General features: G+C 38.8%; 1 protein-coding gene across 1 annotated transcript in view; it reads right to left on the reverse strand.

Moving 5' to 3' along the window:
- The window catches only part of LOC127801087 (NAD-dependent malic enzyme 62 kDa isoform, mitochondrial), a 77068-nt gene that overhangs the window by 8168 nt on the left and 48726 nt on the right, over nt 1–20174 (reverse strand). Inside the window, exons 12-18 of the mRNA XM_052335935.1 lie at nt 19779–19844; nt 5036–5108; nt 4874–4960; nt 4021–4075; nt 3857–3928; nt 851–913; nt 650–764 (exon numbers count right to left, since the gene is read on the reverse strand). Of these exons, the coding sequence (XP_052191895.1) occupies nt 650–764; nt 851–913; nt 3857–3928; nt 4021–4075; nt 4874–4960; nt 5036–5108; nt 19779–19844 (531 nt within the window). The remainder of the gene's footprint in view (nt 1–649; nt 765–850; nt 914–3856; nt 3929–4020; nt 4076–4873; nt 4961–5035; nt 5109–19778; nt 19845–20174) is intronic.

Below are 20174 nucleotides of genomic sequence, written 5' to 3' on the forward strand. Positions count from 1 at the left end.
TCTATAACTAGTTTTTGTGTATTTCATGGGGATTCGTTAATATCATGGAAGGCTAAGAAGCAAAGCACTGTTTCCAGGTCATCTGCTAAGGCTGAGTATAGAGCTCTTGCCTCTACTGCCAGTGAATTGGTTTAGTTAACTCAACTTTTGTTTGATTTTCATGTTGATTCTACTGCTCCTGCAATTCTATTTTGTGATAACCAGGCTGCTGTACACATTGTGTTTTCCATGAGCGTACGAAGCATATTGAACTAGATTGCCATTTTGTTCGAGATAAGCTAACTGCCAGTATACTCAAGCTTCTCCCTATTAGTCCTCAACACCAGCTTGCTGATGCATTTACTAAGCCTCTGCCAGCTGCTAGATTGTTCCCTTTATTAGACAAGATGGCTATTTTGGATATTCATAGTCCATCTTGAGGGGGAGTATTAAATGTAATAGAGTGTATTTTTGATGTATTTTGTTTATATTTTGTGTACAGTTAGTATGTTAGAACATGACATATAAATAGGGGCAGTGTATTTAAACATTCTATTCTATTCATTTTGATAAACGAGGCATTTTTTCTATATTCTCTTTTTGTCTCAACACAACCCAAACAAATGAGAATGAAAATCTAAACTGGATTGTTACATAAAAACAAGAATACCTGGTTAAGTTTTCGGAGTTCTCGGGCATCCATTTCACGGTATCCTTCTGCCAGATCCTCTTCTATAGCTTCCTTAACCACAGCTGCAGCTACCTTCTTTGTTATATCACGTATTCTGCATTGTGAGTAAGATCAGCACATGAGCGCCAGGTATCTCAACTGAAGCAGTTGGAAGTTCTGGCAAATTTCTAATGCATTTACCTAGATATTGAAGGATATATAATTCCACCGTGAACTTCTTCCTCTGTCATATATGCAGCCAGGCTGTGGATTGAATGAACACGAGCAACCCAAAATGGAAAAATTGGTTTGTTAAAATATCTCTTTCTAAATAAAAATCTTCTTAAAGATAGGGATTGTGTATACAATTATGCCCTAAATATCAAGCACATGCAATCAATTTCTCTGAGTGTACTGATCAATTTCATATACTACAAATAGTACAACAATATTTATATAATTCCCAAATTATTCAAATGGTTCCAAATGAGAATATATGCCTCTATTTCAAAGGAAGAGGGAGAATAGGTATGAACTTCGTTAATTTTTGGCAAGTGGGATCAATAGGAACAGACTTCCGTCATTTGATTTTTAATTATTGGCTCTTCAAGTTATTCCTTGAATTTCCAGCATGATCCATGTATCTCCAAATAATGGGCAATTGTATACCAAGTGTGTCATACATGCCTGATTCTAATTAACTTAAAGAATGACAAGGTTGTACGAACCCAATGTTGGGGTGTGTTTGATAATTGTCAGAGTACAGCATATCCCATACACAGGCAGCACATCCTCCCTCCTTCCCTCCCTGTCTACCTACCTACACTTTTTGGCAAGTCCAATTCAATCAGGATTCACCAAGACTCCAAGGAGTACAACAGACGGCAAGCCTGCCACTGAGGTTAACCAAAATGGGGTATAGTGAATTGATTTGATCGTAACGAGCATTTGAATAGTAATAGTGATTTGAGGTGGCATGTAAATCCCCACAATCTTTCTGTCCAGGGGTCTGTAAATCTCTAAATGCCAATATTATCGAGGTGACATGTAAACCTCTATAAATGCTCTCTGATGTAGAACACATATGGTATCATGTGAATACCAACTGATGAGAAGCTTATTTAGAGTTAGAAGACTGGGGGAAATGGTTGAAAAGGATAGGGTTTACATATGTAATGGGTTGGTATGCAATTTAGAGGAAAACCATGGCTGTGAGATAAAATTCGGGGGCTGAAAACAGGTCTGGATGTAGGGTTAGAAAATAAGAATATGAAATTGAAAGATTAGGAAAGAGAGAGAAATATCTTCTAGGTATCATGCCCCCAACTGAAAAGAGAGGAAATGCAGTAATTGTTCCATACACTCACTTAAAAAAGAAATTAAAATGGTATTTATAGAGTTATGCTATTCCTACAAGGGTTAGGAAAATACTTTTCCTATTAGGAAAACTAAATAAAACTGAAACCAGGAAAAATAAGACTGAAAAAACCATAAATAAAACCTAAACACTATAAATAGTTAACAGTAGATTTGAGGAATGTAGAAGGACAAAAATACCCTAATACATAACACACAAAAACTGTCTAAAAAAGCTTCTAGGAGGGCTTTTCTTCATCCAAAACATCCCAAATCAAGGTTTGGGCCTTAGAACCAACTTTAAGAAACCTCTTTTATCTCTTTACAGGCTGCAGCCAACATCCTCTGTCACTCTCCCCCTCGGGATTGAGTCTCCATGACGTGACTTTCCAAGTGCTAGCCATGTGAGGTAACACATCAATCTCCACAATCCATCCCTGCTGGATTCAAAAATCAATTAAGTCAGCATACACAGCACTGTACCCATGGGTCATTGCCATAAGAACGGTTGTCCTACCTACTTGGCTTGGAAGATGGGCTCCCCAGCTAGGCCCTCAAACCCTAGTGGGCATCCTCTACATGATTGATGAAATTCTCCACCCGAGTGCTCTGTACTGTCTACTTGTGGCAAGGATGCTTGCTCCGGGTCCTTGCCTCAGCTGATGGACCTCTTAACCTGAGCACTCCACTCACCATTAGAGGATCTCTACATTGATGCTCACATCCCCTCCACAACTGTACCAGTAGGACTCTCCAAGCACTTTTGTCATCAAAAGGTGAAACCTCCATTTCCATTGCCTCCATGATGCTAACTTGCACTCCAGAAGCCAATTGCTTATCTCCAACCATGTGATGACTCTTAAAATTAAGTTGAGGTAAAATGTATCTTACTCTTCACTATACCCATGCCCCCATCCTAAAGACGACAGTGTCATCACTATCTACATCCCCCCCCCAACTATTGGGGCGTCGATCCATGTGGGCATGTCTGTTGGACATTGGCATGCTAGACCCCTTCACCATAAAATAGGGGTCACTGCTTGTTGGGAGAACAATAGAGCAACAGGTTTTTACTCTATCCTTCAACAGATTTGAACAGTCTCTCTCCCCCTTGCTACTCTTTCTCTCTCTAATGACTTCCTAGCTCTCCACCCTCCCCCGGACAGTCTCTATGCTTGAAGCCTACTGTAATTTCCAGGTTCCAGCAGGTTTTCCTCCACTAAAACCACATATACAGTAATTATTTGAGTAGTACTGATATTGGTAAATTTATATGCAAGAATGAAAGAAGTGGACATACAAGTACCAATTGCTGTCAATTCTATTGCCAAAACAAGTAGGGTGGTGATTAAAGAGGAAAATAAACCAGCAGAACTTTCTTTACAAAAAAAAATATGTGTGAAAATTATTTAGCAAAGGAAGAGGAAGAGAATTCACTACTGTTTGGCCCAAATAAGAAAAAAGAACCAAAAAAAAAAAAAAAGGGACTCCCAACATGTTACATCCAAAACCAAGCAGTAAGGAAGGACCCTAAGCATCTTACATACTAGTTATGACAATAATCATCCAAACAGTTAACTACTGTTTGACCCAAATGAAAAACAGGACCCTTAGCATGTTGCACATTGAACCAACTAGTAAGGAATTTATGTCAACAGGACCCTGAGCATGTCATTAGTTTATGACTACAATAATCCAAATGACTATTCTAATGAATGCTTAAATGCAGAGGACATAATCTCCAGGTTTATTTATAGCAATTTTCAGAAAGCATCTTAACCTAGGAGAAGAATAATTTCCACATCCTAAAATTTTTGTGGACATCTTTGGCAGAGTACAAAGAAAAAGTACCACTCAGCTGCAGCTTGTAACATGCCATCAGATATGATCCTAGAGCCAGACAGAAGAGTACCAAGTCCAATCCTGTATAACAAGGGAACTGTAAAATCAGAAGACAGGAAAACAAGAAAATGCTGAAGCCACTGTTTGGTCAAAAGGTTGAAATTGAGACTAACCCAGGAAATATGTACATGTTGTTTCCTTGGTTGCAATGCCCAATATGACCATTTCCTGCAGAATTTGTCAATGGAGACCTTCCAAATTACGTGATGATAATTCTACAAATTCACTTCAGTAAACGTTCAACACAAGGATATTGCTCACAGATTTCACAATAAAATGAAGTTATTAAGTGTAATGTTAATTGATGAAATAACATCACGTTATGAATTTATTACAGAAAGGTTGAGCAGAAAAATGGAATTTGGCCAGCCTCCAAATTCCTTATTAGTTACTCAAAAATGAAAACAGGGAAGAGGAAGAACAAAACAACAACTAGATCTAGCCGCTATATGGAACCATTGGTAAAAGAGAGTACAATCAAGAGATTAATAGAATAATATGTGCATGTATTGGTTGGAGGATACACAAGTCTTACTCAGATGCAACATCATGGTAAATTTTTTGCTGATAAAGGGAACAACAAATATTTCTTAATAAATAAAAACTGACGCACATATCAGAAAATAAATATTAAATCCAAAATTCAATTTTCAGAACTGAAATGTCTACATTATGGTAGGCAACAAAGTAAGTACCTACAGTATTAAATGTTTTAGAGGTGATGAGAAAAATGAGTTCACCTCATTAACATCAGTTAATGGCAAATACTTGTTTCCAAATGAATAATGGGAAAACTATTGGGCTGAACGGCAACAAAATCATAGCTCAACAGTGATCTATTATCCTATCTCCACTGTCTTCATATATCCCCTTTTTGTTTTTTCCCCAAGTATGGGATTAAAAAGAAATTGACTAAAGCATTAGAAACCATGGACAAGTATTCAACACATACACCAAACCACATACCAAGATCCACATCTTGAAATGGACTTCCACTTGCAAATATAATGTTCTCGCCTAGAGTTGAAAATGCTTCCTCAGGAGTGCATTCAGCTGTCAAGGAGTAATTTAAGAGAAATAAGGTCAGGAACTTTCCTTCAGAATTAGAAACCAATAAAATGAGCGTACCATTTTTTGTAGGGTTTGACATGGCAAAGATTGCTGGTTTGGTCGAAGTTGAACCTTTAAGTGCCTCTAACACCTAAAAACATAAGCCAACCATTTCATTTAGCAAAAACTAGATCATGTTATCTAGAACCAAACTTTGAATAAGAACTAAGGCAGATAACTCCATTAATTGATTTTTTTTTTTTTTTTTACATCAAGCAAGAATACAGGTTGACAAGAGCCTAGCAAAAATGGGGGGGAAAATTGTAAATAGATACTACAAGCACATTTTTCAAATTTAGTTCAGGGACAAAATAGTCAGCATATTACAGAAGGACAATAGAATACACAGGATCATGGGCCTGTGGATTTCAATGCTTTAATATCACCCATCCTCACAAATAGCTTAAGCCTTCCAAAAAAAAAAAGATCAAGAAGAAAGGTTAAATGGCTTTGTAACATTAAGTTCTAATTAGTTCGCCTATGCACTGAAATTCCAATTTTCTAGATCTAGTAGAAGTATAAATATAATAAGCTGGTATTAGTATCATAGGTGGATGGACTAAAGCATCTGGGCAATTATGCCTATGAGTGAGAAGGAAATAAGCACTTGTTTTCTTTTCTCCTCTTTTTCTTTTTTGTTTGCATTATTTTTGGGTGATTAGCGAGAAGGTGCACAAACTATTTGTGTGTGTCATGGAATTGTCTTACTCATTGTTGCTTGGAAAGCAATATGTTTTGGGGCATGGTAAGGGAACAAGTACAGGGTATTTTAGCATGCTAATATTGTGGTAAGGTGGGGTAGGCTTAATTGGTTCATTATTCTGGGATGTGGTTGTCACGTACCTAGACTGCTGACCCTTTATTTCGTAGCTGAATTTATAATTCGTAGCTATGTTTGTAATTTTGGAGGGAATTAGCTTGCTGGAAGAATGTTCTAGCAATGCAAGTTGTATGCAAGTGGTTAGACAAGTTGTACTGATTCTAGAAGGGATTTGGCAACCGTTTTGGCACCAATCCCAAGCTGAGGCAGTATAAGAGGACTGACCCAGCTCATTTGAAGACAAGAATTGATAATTGAATCAGTCATTATCCCTCTCAATTCTCTCTCTCTCTGATTTCTCTCCCTCAATTCTATAATTCTACTCTCCCTCCCTCAAAAATTCCCGCGTAATTCTCTCTCAATCAGAGAGAATTCTCCTTATCAGATCTCAGATATGACAGTGGTACATTTTATAATTATACAAGGGCTGAGATTAGTTGGATCAGTACTTTGCTATTATAGAAATTGGTTCGTTTCGTTTTGTTTTGAATTCCTTTTTATATTCTTGTACGAGTTATAGATTGAAGAATCCTATGCAAACAAAGCTAGTTTGAATATTATCGAAAATAAATGCAATAGAATGTACAAGAAAGTGAGGTAGACAAGCTTTTTTTTTTTTTTTTTGTTAACTTTCAGTTTAGGGTTTAGGTGAGGTAGACAAGCTTTGTTTCTTTTTTTTTTTTTTTTAATTTTCAGTTTCTTCCCATGTTTTAAATTGTTTGGGATTGCCATTCTTAAGGATCTGAATCGCATTCCTTGTAATCCAAGGATGCAAAAGAACCATGATCTGGAATGCCCAATCTGGATGTGGTTCTGAGGGGGAGGAGTGAACCCAGTAACTATGGTCTAACTTGTTAATATCTTCTCTTACACTTGAATTGGAGAATGATAATTCACTGAATGCACTCAGAAATAATTAGTTTGCTGGTATAAGGTCATCAACATTATCCACATGCATAAGCATCAATGGCCATGTTCTGTGAAATGGGAGCCTAAAGATGACTTCAATGTTTTGTATGTTAATTTTTACCCATGTGGCTTCAGAGGTAGAATTATTAAAACTGAGAAGGTTAATAAAATGTTGCCAGTGCCTGTAAAAGTTCTGGCATATGTCTTCATGAAATTTCTTAAGTGACTTTAAAACTAAAGCATTGATCAAATACGTAGTGCTGATTGACAGAATATGCCAATATTTCCTTCATGAGGTAGTAACTGTTAAGACATTATGATTTATATATATTGTGAAACTGTATATATACTACATCTCCATGTTATAGTAACTGTATATCTTATATGATATATAGAATATATACGTTCCTTTGTGATAGTATAGGTTCATGTATTTAAGTGATGTACATGTTATTCAATAAACAATTTTACATTCTCTTATTTTACATGGTATTGGGGTAGGCAAAGCTCCTGAGTTCAAGCCTCATAACTAACTTAATATTTAAATTGCTATATACATGTTTGGACCAGTTATATAGTGAAACCTAGCCACATGTGAGGGGGCGTGTTGAGTGTAAAGATGATAATACAAAAGATAAAGTTAGTCCTCTATCTAACAACTTAAACTTTTAGATGAAATGGTGGTTAAAAATCTCGTCGGGCTTGGTTGGAAGATTCAATTTAGTGGTTATGGAGTTTGGGTTAACTTGGAGTCAAGGAGATCATTCAATTTTTTATTGCTCTAAATCTGGTTGCCACATGCTTTTGGTAGTATAAGTTGATGTTGTTATTCGGAAGATGATGTTAGCATCACTGAGTTGAAAACGCATCTCTAGCAACAATTTCAAACCAAGGATATGGTCAGTTGAAATACTTTTTGGGCATAGAGGTGGCACAATCAAAGACTGGCATCTATATCTCCCCGAAAAAATATGCATTGGACATGCTTGAAGAAACATGGATGCTCAGGTGCAAGCCAATAGATACCCCTATGGATCTAAATATCAGGTTGCCATTGGGATAGGGGGAGCCTATTTTGACCTTGGGCACTATCATTAGTTAGTTGACAAACTTAACTACCTTACAATCACATGTTCTAATATTTCATTTGATGTTAGTATAGTAAGTCAATTTCTAGATTCACCTTGTGATAGTCACTGGGACACAGTAATCCTTATCCTTCGGTAAAATAAAAGTGCTACTGGTCATTGTTTTGTATGGGGATCATGGGGCATAGTCAAATTGTGAGATATATAGACGTTGATTAGGCAAGTTCTCTTAGTAGCAAGTAGTTCACATCTAGATATTGTGTATTTGTTTGTGGCAACTTAAATCTTTGGGAAAAATAAGAAATAGAGTGTAGTTGTCATATCTAGTTTAGTGGCTGAATATAGGGCTATGGCCTTCGCATCATGTGAGTTGATAGATTGAAACAACTGATTGGGGAGTTAAAAGCAATTCAAGTCTATGCAATTAGTTTATAACAAACAAGCTGCCAAACATATTGCCTCTAATCCTGTGTTCAATGAGAGAGCCAAACACATTTGAGGTTGACTACCATTTTGTTAGGAAAAAATTGCTTTCTGGAGATATTGTTACCACATTTGTGGGTTCTCATGACTTAGCTAATTTGTTCACTAAGTCACTTAGAGGTCCTCATGAGAGCTACATATGCACCAAATTGGGTATGTTCAATATTTATGCCCCAGCTTAAGGAGGAGTGTTAAGATATTCTGATTTACATATATTAGGAAACTAGGCATGTTCAATATATTATATATATCATTTAAGATATGTAGTTACTTCCTTCGTGATAGTATAGGTTAGTGTATATAAGGGATGTACATATTATTTATGTTAGAAATCCAAAAATCTCTCCTATAATGGTTTCCTTCCTAGAATATCTCTATTGTCTTATTTTTAGAGTTTCCTTATTTAGTAGGATAAGAGTATGTTTCCTTATTAGAATTATTTCTCTTATTTTTCTTCCTTGATTGAGTTGACTAATCTATAATTATTTGGGATTGGTTGCCTAAATCAGGATCCACACTTATAATAGATACCTAGTGTATCGTTCCACAATACAATACAAAAAAGTATTCTTCTCCACATGGTATCAGAGCCACCATCCTTGGGGGCTCTCTCTATTAGCATTCACTACTGATAATCGGCCTTACTGCTGGTTTTTTATTTTCTCTGTGCCTTTTGCAACTTGCCGATAATCAGCCATGCCTTCTAAGCCCTTGCTGTTTTCTTTTTCCGACCTGCCCAGCACCTTTCTTCTCTATTCTTCCTAAACAGTCATAATTGACCTCCTACAATTTTTCCGACGATGATTGATTTAGGAAGCATTACCTCCACACCAACCAGGCTTATTTCGCAGCCTTCAACAAATTCATTGAATGGAGACCTTCCAAATATGAGAGAATACGGACTTGATGGAAAGGATTACATTCAGTTGTCACAAATTGTGAAGACACATCTCGAAGAGAGAGGAAAACTTAGCCAGCCACCTGGAAGGAACCAGACCTAGCAAAGAGGATTCCAAGTTTCAAGCTTGGGATGAAGAAGATTCCACGATAATGTCATGGTTATGGAGCCCGATGCAACCTGAAATCAGTAAAAACTGTATGTTTCTTCCCACTGCTAGAGAGACTTGGGAAACCGTTCGTCAGTCATACTCCAAAGCTCAAGATGTAGCAGTCATATTTGAACTCAAGACAAAGGTTTCAACGCACAAGGTACTTTTTCAGTCATCAAGTACTACAATGTCATGAAGGGACTTTGGCTTGAAATAAACCACTATTAAAACATACAGATGAAAAGCCCAACAGATGCTAATACTCTTCAAAGCTATATGGAGCGGGATCAGATACTTGAGTTTCTGGCAGGTTTGATCATGGACTTTGATCAGGTTCAAATTCAAATACTAGGACAGAAGCGGCTACCATCATTAACTGAAGTTTTTGCTATTTTAAGAACTGAAGGGAGTCGGCGGACAGTTATGCTTGAGACCCAGCAAACAAAAGGGTCAGCCATGGTATTAAAAGGGGACAAGGATAGCAGCGGCCATGGACAAAATCGAAAGCCAGATTCAGCAAAAACATCAAGCTGAGATGGGTCATGGTGTACTTATTGCAAAAAGCCTCGACACGCGAGAGGGAACTGTTACAAACTCCGCAGAAGGGCCAAGTTCTCAATTGAACTAGGGGCCAACAGCAACCCAAGCCAATCTAATGAATAAAGAAAGAACTCCTTCTCAAGAGAAGCCAAAATCTGCTGGCAAAGAAACTTTGCAAAGGGAAGAGCTTGATAAAATCATGGCCTTTCTTGACTCTCTGTAAATCTTCTAATGTGCGTTCGTTAGTTCAATCAATCAAGTGCCTAATCTCTGAAAACTCCAAGGTTTCAAATTATCGTGACTTGCAGGTTCTTAATTTAGGAGCAACTAATCATATGACACATGGCCCAACCTATTTTGACACCCTTCCCCTGGTACCAAAAGAATCATTATTGTTGATGGATCTTTTGTTACTATTGTCGGACAAGGACACATAAGTCTAAATTCTCAACTCACCCTAAAAGATATTCTCAATGTTTCTAAGCTCTCTACCAACCTTCTCTCCATCCAACTCACCAAAAATTTAAATAGCAAAGTGATTTTTTTCTACTAACCATTGTGTTTTCAAGACCTGAGAACGGGGAGGATGATTGGATTTGCCAGGGAATGGAATAGGCTCTACTACCTTGAGGATTCAAGCAAGTTCGATTGGGGTGATGCTTGGTTAGTGCTCTCTAATGCTCATGGTGTTCCTTCAACTCATCCAAACTTTCAAACTCATGAAATTTGGCTTCAACATTTTAGGCTAGAATACTGATGAGTACTAGAAAGAAAATCACTGAAACTTTGATCCAATTCACCAACTCAAATCGAAATTACAAAAAAAAAACTAGGCATTCGAAAGCCCCTTAACTATCCAGAAGAACTAAATCCAAAATCAGCCTGCTCTCCTACAATTTTCTCCCCTCTTTATATTTTCTTTTCCTCCTCCTTTAACCGAATTTGGACTCACACCTATTGGTTTGTTACACAAACCAGCGATTACCAACTCTACCCCTTCGCACATGACAGGCTGTTATGCTAGTTAGCCAATTTACTCTCCTATCCTTGGCCCTTGGATCGTCTTTGGTACGTCCAGGGGCCCCTATCAAATACCCTCCTTTTAGTTTACTCAAGACCATGTTTCCTATACTTTTTTCTAAATGTTGCAATTGATAATTTTCATTGTGATATTTGTGAACTTGCCAAACATTATTGTGTTTTCTTTCCTTTGAATAATAATAGAGCTTCTAAACCTTTCTTTTTAATCCATAGTGATATGTAGGGACCATCAAAAGTTGCAATTCTTACAGGGGCTAGATGGTTTGTGTCATTTATTGTATCTTATGAAAGAAAAAATAGAGGTTAGTTCAATGTTTTAGAATTTCCATAAAATAATAACTACTTAGTTTGGAATATCAATCAAGAGAATTAGATCTGATAATGGAAAAGAATATTTTAATCAAAATCTTGCAAATTTTCTCAATAAAGAAGGAATTGTCCATGAATCCTCGTGTTGATACACCCCAACAAATGGGATAGCTGAGAGGAAAAATAGAAACATTCTAAATGCCACTCCTACCCTCCTATTCCATACTAATGTCCCTAAGCACTTTAGGAGAGAAACTCTTTCGACCGCTGCCTACCTACTCAATCAGGTTCCCTCTAAAGTCTTGAGTACCAAGAGCCTGATACAGGTATTATCTGAATTCTATCCTGATTTCTCACCTAGTCACAGAATACCTCCTAGAGTATTTGGATGTGGTGCCTTTGTTCATATACACAATCAAAATTGAAGCAAACTTGACCCTAGAGCTCGAAGATGTATCTTCATTGGGTACTCCAACACTCAAAAAGGCTATAAATGTTATCACCCATTGACCCATAGAGTCTTCCTCACCATGGATGCCACATTCAATGAAAAAGAGTCTTATTTCCATTCCTCCAATCCCTATCTTTAGGGGAAAAATTCATTGGAAGATAGAGGATTCGACTTCACACTACCACTTCCTTCCTCCACTCATATACCACCTTTTTCATCTCCACCTAATTCATTGGAGGACAATGTGGCTCAAGAACAGCACTAACCAGTTGAACCAATTCCAAAGATAGCTCTGGAGCCAACCAAACTACAAGTTTCCTCAAAGAGGCCAAAGTCTAATCTAGAACCAACACAAATCCAAGCAAATGAACTGGTATCAAGTAATGAAATCACTCAACCTACTTAATTGTTGATGAACCTGAATTTTGTGATTTAGATTTACCTACTGCATTGAGAAAAGCTAACAGGAACCCATCATCCCATCTCCCAATTTGTTTCACTTCATAAACTAGCACCTCAACACAAAGCCTTTATCACGACTCTTGATTCACTTGCTATTCCCACCTTGGTAATTGAGGCTTTATAGAATAAAAATCGAGTACAAGCTCTAAAGAGGAGATGAATGCACTAAAGTAGAATAACACGTGGGAAATTGTGACTTTACCTGTGGGGAAGAAACCGATAGGATGCAAATGAGTCTACACCCTCAAGTATAAGGCAAAGGGAATCCTTGAAAGGTATAATGCAAGACTAGTCGCTAAAGGGTGCACTCAGACTTATGGAGTTGATTACCAAGAGACATTTACATGGATAGAAAAAATGAATACCGTGCAAGTATTGCTGTCCCTTGTAGCTAATTTTAGTTGGTGTTTGCAGCAATTTGATGTGAAGAATGCATTCTTACATGGGGAGCTAGAAGAGGATGTTTTTATAAAGCCTCCACCAGGTTTTGACAAGAACTTTAGATCTAATCAAGTGTGTAGACTAAAAAAGACTTTGTATGGTCTCAAACAATCTCCACAAACCTGGTTTGAAAGATTCACAAAAGCAATGCTTGGAATGGGCTACAAGTAAAATAAGGAAGACCACACTGTTTATTAAGCATTCAAGTCAAGGTATGTTTACAGCCCTGTTGGTGTCCGTTGATAATATAATTGTGACTAGAGATGATAAAGTTGAATAAGAGTCCTTCAAGAAGTGTCTAGCCAAAAGAATTTGAGATCTAGGTCCTCGGCAAGCTCAAATACTTTCTTGGTATTGAGGTGGCCTATTCTAAGAAGAGCATCTTCATATCTCAAAGAAAATACGTTTTGGATATGCTCTATTATGTCCTAATGGTAGTTTTGTAAATTTTTGCAATTTCTGTTGTAATAACCGCAGCCCACATGGGCTATTTATAGCGGGAGCTAGAAGCTTTTTCCCACGGTTACAATATGAACCTTGGAAGGGCCTATATAAGGCCAATTACTTGAGGATGGGACTTCTGTGTTGAATGAGAAGATCTTTCCCTCTTAAAACTCTATCTCTCTCTTCCCTCTCAATTATCCCATTTTCCCTCCCAATCCTACCTCTATCACTCTCTCGATCCTTCTAAATTCTATTCTCTCAAGTCTCATCTCTGAGACTTAACATTTTGGTATCAGAGCAAGTTGTCCTTGGCTGAGATTCTAGTATCAGGAGGTGTGTCATTGGTGAATTGTATCGGGCCAGAAGGAATTCCGAATGGCAGAAGGCTAGGGATGAAGTAGCTGGAGAATAGGATGGAAGCGATGGAATTCAGAATAAATTAGACGCAGGAGGCCATGACCCAGAGTAGAGAAGAGATAAGGACAATCCGAGAAGAGTTGTGCGAAGATATGGCAGCTTCTCGAGAAGGAGTACAACGAGAATTAGCAAGGAACCGGGAGAACATGGAGCAATTTGGACAGAGAATCAACATGCTGTCATCATTACCTCAATTCTGATTGCCACCGGAATTCCCTCCCAGAATGGGTTCCGTGCAAGGAATGGTGGGAGCATGCATCTTCCTGAGGCCACAAGGAGTCACTGAAGCAGGAAACTCATCCTACAAGGAGACGAGAGTTCAGGTAAGAGAAGCTAATTTCCCTAGATCCAATTAAGGCCCAATGCTGAGATTGGAGATCCCTCTCTTTGAAGGATCCAAACCAAGGTGGTGGATCTGTAGGTGTGAAAGGTTCTTTCAATTTTATGGGGTAGTGGAGAATCAGAGGATCAATCTAGCTACCGCCTATCTAAATGATACGACAAATGCCTGGTTTCAAGGCTGGTTTAGATCGAGGGGAATGAATGTGAGGTGGATAGATTTTGCTGAAGAATTATGTGTAAGATTTGATGAGAGAAACATGGCAGATATAGTAGAAGAGTTCAACAAGCTTAAACAGGAGGGATCAGTGACTGAGTATCAAGAGAGGTTTGAAAAATTAGGAGCACTAATGTGGAATGCGCAGCCTACATTAACGGACTAGTACTTTGTGTCTAGCTTTATTAGCGGTCTCAAAGATGAATTAAGATCAATGGTAAAAATGATGATGCCCACCATAGTTAAACAGGTTGCGGAGAAGGCGAGACTTCAGGAGTTAACATTGGACGCCATCTACAAGAGGAAACGGACAATGATCAGGCCCCTACCACCCAATAATCATACCTCGGGAGGAAATTCCCAAGCCTTAGTGACTGGAGGGATAGTAGGAGGGCCTAAGGCCAATCCCAATCCTTTACAATCCACTACTATGGAACAGAGGAGACTCATGGGGCTATGTTACAAGTGTGGACAAAAGTTTGGGCTGGGACACATCTGCAGGAGACAATTGTTGAACATGGAAAGGGAAGAAAAAGATGAAAGTGAAGAAGGGGAGGAGGTAATGGAAGGGGGGACTAGCCAAGATGCAACAACAAACTATAATAGGGAGGAAACAGAGCAAGAAAGGGTGGAAATCTCATTTCATGCTCTTAGAGGAGGCACAACAGGAAAGATCATCAAGGTGCCAAGGAAATGGGGAGAAAGGAAACTGCTAGTATTAATTGATAGTGGCAGTACACATAGCTTCCTAAATGAAGCTACTGCCTTAGAGTTGGGATGTAAGATGATGGCCACCACTCCCTTGTCAGTGATAGTGGCTAATGGTAGCAAAATGTACAGCCACAACAAGTGTGAAGGGTTCAAGTGGTTTATGCCAAGGACAACAGTTCCAAACTGATTTAAGAATACTTGAACTGGGAGGGTGTGACATAGTGTTGGGCATTGATTGGATGTGAACTGTAAGCCCTCTCACATTTGACTTCAACAAACTGGAAGTCATAGTGGATATGGGTAGTACCAAATTAACTCTAAGGGGCATCTCAGACCAGGGAGAGTGTTAAATGATAGAGGGGGGGGGGAAATTGCAGAGACTGATGCAGAAGAAGAAAGGGCAGATTATCGAATTATATTCTATTCATGTGCGGGAATGGGACGAGCAAGAAGGAAGAGAAGAGGCGAATGAACAGAGGAGGGAGAGTAGCTTGGCCACCTTATAATCCCCTACTAAGGTACTACTTCCTGATAACTTACACTTACTCTTGCAAGAATTTCAAGACCTCTTTTCTGAACCCCACTCACTACCACTCAAAAGAGCCCTTGACCACTCCATACACCTTAAACCAAACTCACTACCCGTGAACATACGTGCCTATAGATATTCACTCATCCAAAAAGCTAAGATAGAGAAGCAAGTCTCTAATATGCTCTCTACCTCTATCATCAGACCCTCTCAAAGCCCATCTGCCTCTCTTCTGTTACTTGTTAAGAAAAAGATAGATCATGGAGGTTTTGTGTTGACTATCGTCAACTCAATACAAACACTATCAAAAACAAGTACCCTATACCCCTAATTTATGACCTTTTAGATGAATTGAATGGAGCACAAATTTTTTCTAAACTAGACTTAAGATCCAGCTACCACCAAATCCGGATGACCCCTAATGACATACCCAAAACTGCATTTACTACTCATCAAGGGCTATATGAATTTGTGGTGATGCCCTTTGGACTCACCAAGGCCCCAGCCACTTTCCAGGCCCTAATGAACCAAGTTTTCCAACCTTACTTGAGGAAATTCATTCTAGTTTTCTTTGATGACATCCTCATATACAGCCCGAATTATGAACACCTAGACCACCTTCGTACCACCTTTGAGGTCTTGACTTCTAACAAGTTGTATGTTAAGCTATCAAAGTGTACTTTTGCTGAAAAGGAAGTGGAATATCTAAGCCATATTATATCGGGAGAAGAAGTGAAGACTGATCCAAATAAGATCACAACCATGGTAGAATGGCCCAGGCTGCGAACAGTAAAAGAACTAAGGGGTTTCTTAGGGCTAACAGGTTACTATCAGAAGTTCATACAGAGTTATGGCCCCATCAGGAAGCCCCTAACTGAACTTCTCAAGAAGAACAGTTTCCAATGGAATCCAAGAACAGAGACAGCCTTCTTGACACTCAAGAAAGCCATGACAAAGGCACCGGTGCTAGCTCTCTTAGATTTTTCTAAGAAGTTTGTGGTCGAAACAGATGCATGTGACAATGGGATAGGTGTGGTGTTAATGCAAGAGGGAAGGCCCTTATCCTACATCAGCCAAGCTTTGGCCCCTAGGCACCTAGGTCTAAGTGTGTATGACAAGGAACTACTAGCCGTATTAGGAGCTGTTGATAAACAGAGGCATTACCTGGAAGCAAGGCCCTTCATTATCAAAATAGACCACGAGAGCTTATAATTCTTGGACCAACAAAGGATACACACCCAGTTACAGAGGAAGGGAGTGTCCAAGTTAATGGGGATGGATTATACTATTGTGTATCGCCAGGGTAAGGAAAACGTGGTAGCCGATGCCCTCTCAAGAAGGGAAGAAAAAGGAGAGTGCAAATCGATAATGGCTGTGGTACTCGAGTGGTTAAGGAGGTAATAGGAAGCTATGACCAAACACCGTGGGTGCAAGACCTAATAACTTAGCTTGCAGTACAACCCACGAGTAAACTAGGGTATACTCTTCCAATGGTCTGCTAATGTTCAATGGCAAGGTAGTAGTGGGTGAGAATGAATCACTCAAAAGATAGATCATAACCTCTCTACATGTTTCACCCATAGGAGGTCACTCGGGAATACATGCCACTTATCAGAAGGTGAGACAAATGTTCTACTGGCCAGGGTAAAAAAAGGTTGTGGTAAGTTTTGTGTTGTCATGTGAAGTTTGCCAAAGATGCAAGCACGAGAATGTGGCTTACCCGGGTTTGCTGCAACCCTTGGCAGTGCTCGATCAAGCATGGGAAGGGATCTATGGACTTCATAGAAGGGCTACCCAAATCAGAGGGTAAGGATGTGGTGTTAGTGGTGGTAGATAGGCTGACTAAGTTCTCCCATTTCATCGGTCTAACCCACCCCTTTTTAGCACAAGAAGTAGCAAGAAAATTCATGGATTTGGTAGTTAAATTACACGGAGTTCTGAAGTCAATTGGCTTGAATAGAGACAAGATCTTCGCAAGCATGTTTTGGCAAGAATTGTTCAAAAGTATGGGGGTAGGGCTGCGCATGTCCACAGCCTACCACCCCCAAATGGATAGCCAAACCAAGAGAGTTAACCAGTGTTTGGAAACTTACCTGAGATGCATGTGTTTCAATAGGCCAAGGAGTTGGAATAGATGGTTGTCATTAGTTCAGTGGTGGTACAACTCCAACCACCACAGTGCCATCAACAGGAATCCTTTTGAAGCAGTGTTTGGCCATAAACCAGCCCTCTTACCAGCCTTATCGAGTTCTACAGCCACCTTGGCTTCGGTGGAGCAATACTTACAACAACAACAAGGAGTTTTGAAGGAATTGAAGAGGGAATTGGCCATAGCCCGGAACAGAATGAAGCAGAATGCCGATAAGAAGAGGAGTAACAGAACCTTTGAAGTGGGGGACCAAGTCTACTTGAGAGTGAAGAGATCTATGCAGCAGCCATTCACTGCTACCTCGGCATCCAAGCTAAGTCCAAAGCACTTTGGGCCATATACTATCAAGACTAAAGTGGGACGGGTAGCCTACAAACTCAAACTACTGCCATAGGTCCACATGCACCTTGTATTTCATGTGTCTCTGCTTAAGAAATTCATAACTAAGTCCCCAAGCGACATTTAGTTCAGAGCTCCCTACGATGGATGAGGAAGAGGAAGTGCTCGTGGAGCCACAGGCTATTTTGGACAAGAGGGTCATCTACAAGGGGTCGTTGCCCTTAACTCAAGTGTTGGTCAGGTGGTCTCACATGGATCCTCATCACACCACTAAAGAGTACTTATCGGAATTGCTAACCCAATTTCCGCGAGCTACCGAACTCCTACAGATTCTTGAGGACAAGAATGTATTCTAGGGGTGGGGAATGTTATGTCCCAATGGTTTTGTAAATTTTTGCAATTTTTGTTGTAATAACTGCAGCCCACATAGGCCATTTGAAGCGGGAGCTAGAAGCTTCTTCCCACGGTTACAATATGAACTGCGGAAGGGCCTATATAAGGCCGATTACTTGAGGATGGGACTTCTATGTTGAATTAGAAGATCTTTCCCTCTTAAAACTCTCTCTCTCTTCCCTCTCAATTCTCTCATTTTCCCTCCCAATCCTATCTCTATCTCTCTCTCGATCCTTCTAAATTCTGTTCTCTCAAGTCTCATCTCTGAGACTTGACATCCTCAAAGAAATTGGAAGTACTAATAGTAGGGTAGGAAGTACTCCTATTGATCCAAACTACAAAATAATTGAAAAGGGAGAGAGTAGCGTGATCGATAAAGGAAGACATCAGAGACTATTGGTAGACTTATATGTCTATCCCATACAAGGCCTAACATAACTTATGCAGCTGGAGTGGTAAGTCAATTCATGCATGACCCTAGAGAAGAGCACATGCAAGCGAGCATATGCAAGCGATCTTCAGAATCCTCCATTACTTAAAGGCATCTCTAGGGAAAGGCATCCTATTTAAGAAAGGTATCAAGTTGACTCCTAAAGTCCATACCGATGCTGATTATGCTGAGTCTCTCACAGATAGAAGGTTCACATCAGGATATTACACTTTTCTAGGAGGGAACTTAGTAACTCGGAGAAGTAAGAAACAAAGTGTGGTTGTTAGATCTAGTGCGAAAGCTGAATTTAGAGCAATGGAAAATGGAGCATGTGAACTTCTATGGCTCAAGATCATTGTTGAAGATCTCAAAGTTAAGCAAGAAGGGACTATGAGACTTTATTGTGACAAGTAGTCAATCATCAATTGCTCACAATTCGATTCATCATAATCGAACTAAACATATAGAAGTAGATAGGCACTTCATAAAGGAAAAGGTTTGATTGTGGATTGATTAGTACTCCTTACACTCCAACTAATTACCACCTAGCTAATGTATTAACCAACAGACTACTGGTGTCAAGATTTCAAAAGATCATCAACAAATTAGAAATGGATGATATCCACTCACCAACTTGAGGGGGAGTGTTTGAAATCCAAAAATCTCTTCTATAATTGTTTCCTTCCTAGAATATCTCTATTTCCTTATTTCTAGGGTTTCCTCTTTATTAGGATAAGATTATGCTTCCTTAATGGTATTGTTTCCCTTATTTTTTCTTCATTGATTGAGTTGACTAATACTAATTATTTGGGATTGGATGCCTAAATCGGGATCCACACTAGTAATAAATACCTAGTGTACCATTCCACAATACAAAACAGAAAAGTATTTATTCCCACATATTCAATAGACAATTATTTTACAGTAACAATACAACGGCTTTAGCTTTCCCAGCTTTTACAATTGGCATGATTCTTGTTATTCCAACCACCAATAATAATGGAACACATATCGACTGTTATAGAGATAGAATGTGGATATGCATGATTGCATCCATAGCATAACAACCCAAAGAGAAAGGATTCCCTCCAAGAGTTTTAAATGTTAACCTGCTTAGGAGTACAATGCACTTATGTATGATCAAAGGAAATTTATGTTTTAATCATAAAATGATCTTATTTACTTTGTCAAATTCTATACCTCTTTGGAAAACAGGCCTCCAACAGCTGACAACCCAAGCAGTACATCAGGTTTTACTTGCTTCACCTGAATAACAGAGAATGTCAAAGATGTTATTAAGATCCAACAATGATTCAATCTAAGATCCAAAACTTAGAACTACAACGATTTATAAAGATGCAAGGAGGAGAAGCATCTCTAACATAACAATACCAACATGCAAGCTACAACAGATGATAGCTTGTGATGATGTTATTAAGAATAAACATAAATATCAAAGTTAAAAGCAGAAGAAACAAAATTGGGAGATGAAAGAAAGCCGGTGAAAGGGGCATAATAATCAATAAACTATAATAATCAAAATCTCTAAATATAAATCATTCAGATGAGTGGGGCAAATAGGTGTGTCAAACCTGT

Source organism: Diospyros lotus, chromosome 5 (assembly GCF_014633365.1).
Source record: "Diospyros lotus cultivar Yz01 chromosome 5, ASM1463336v1, whole genome shotgun sequence".
Classification (NCBI taxonomy): Eukaryota; Viridiplantae; Streptophyta; class Magnoliopsida; order Ericales; family Ebenaceae; genus Diospyros; species Diospyros lotus.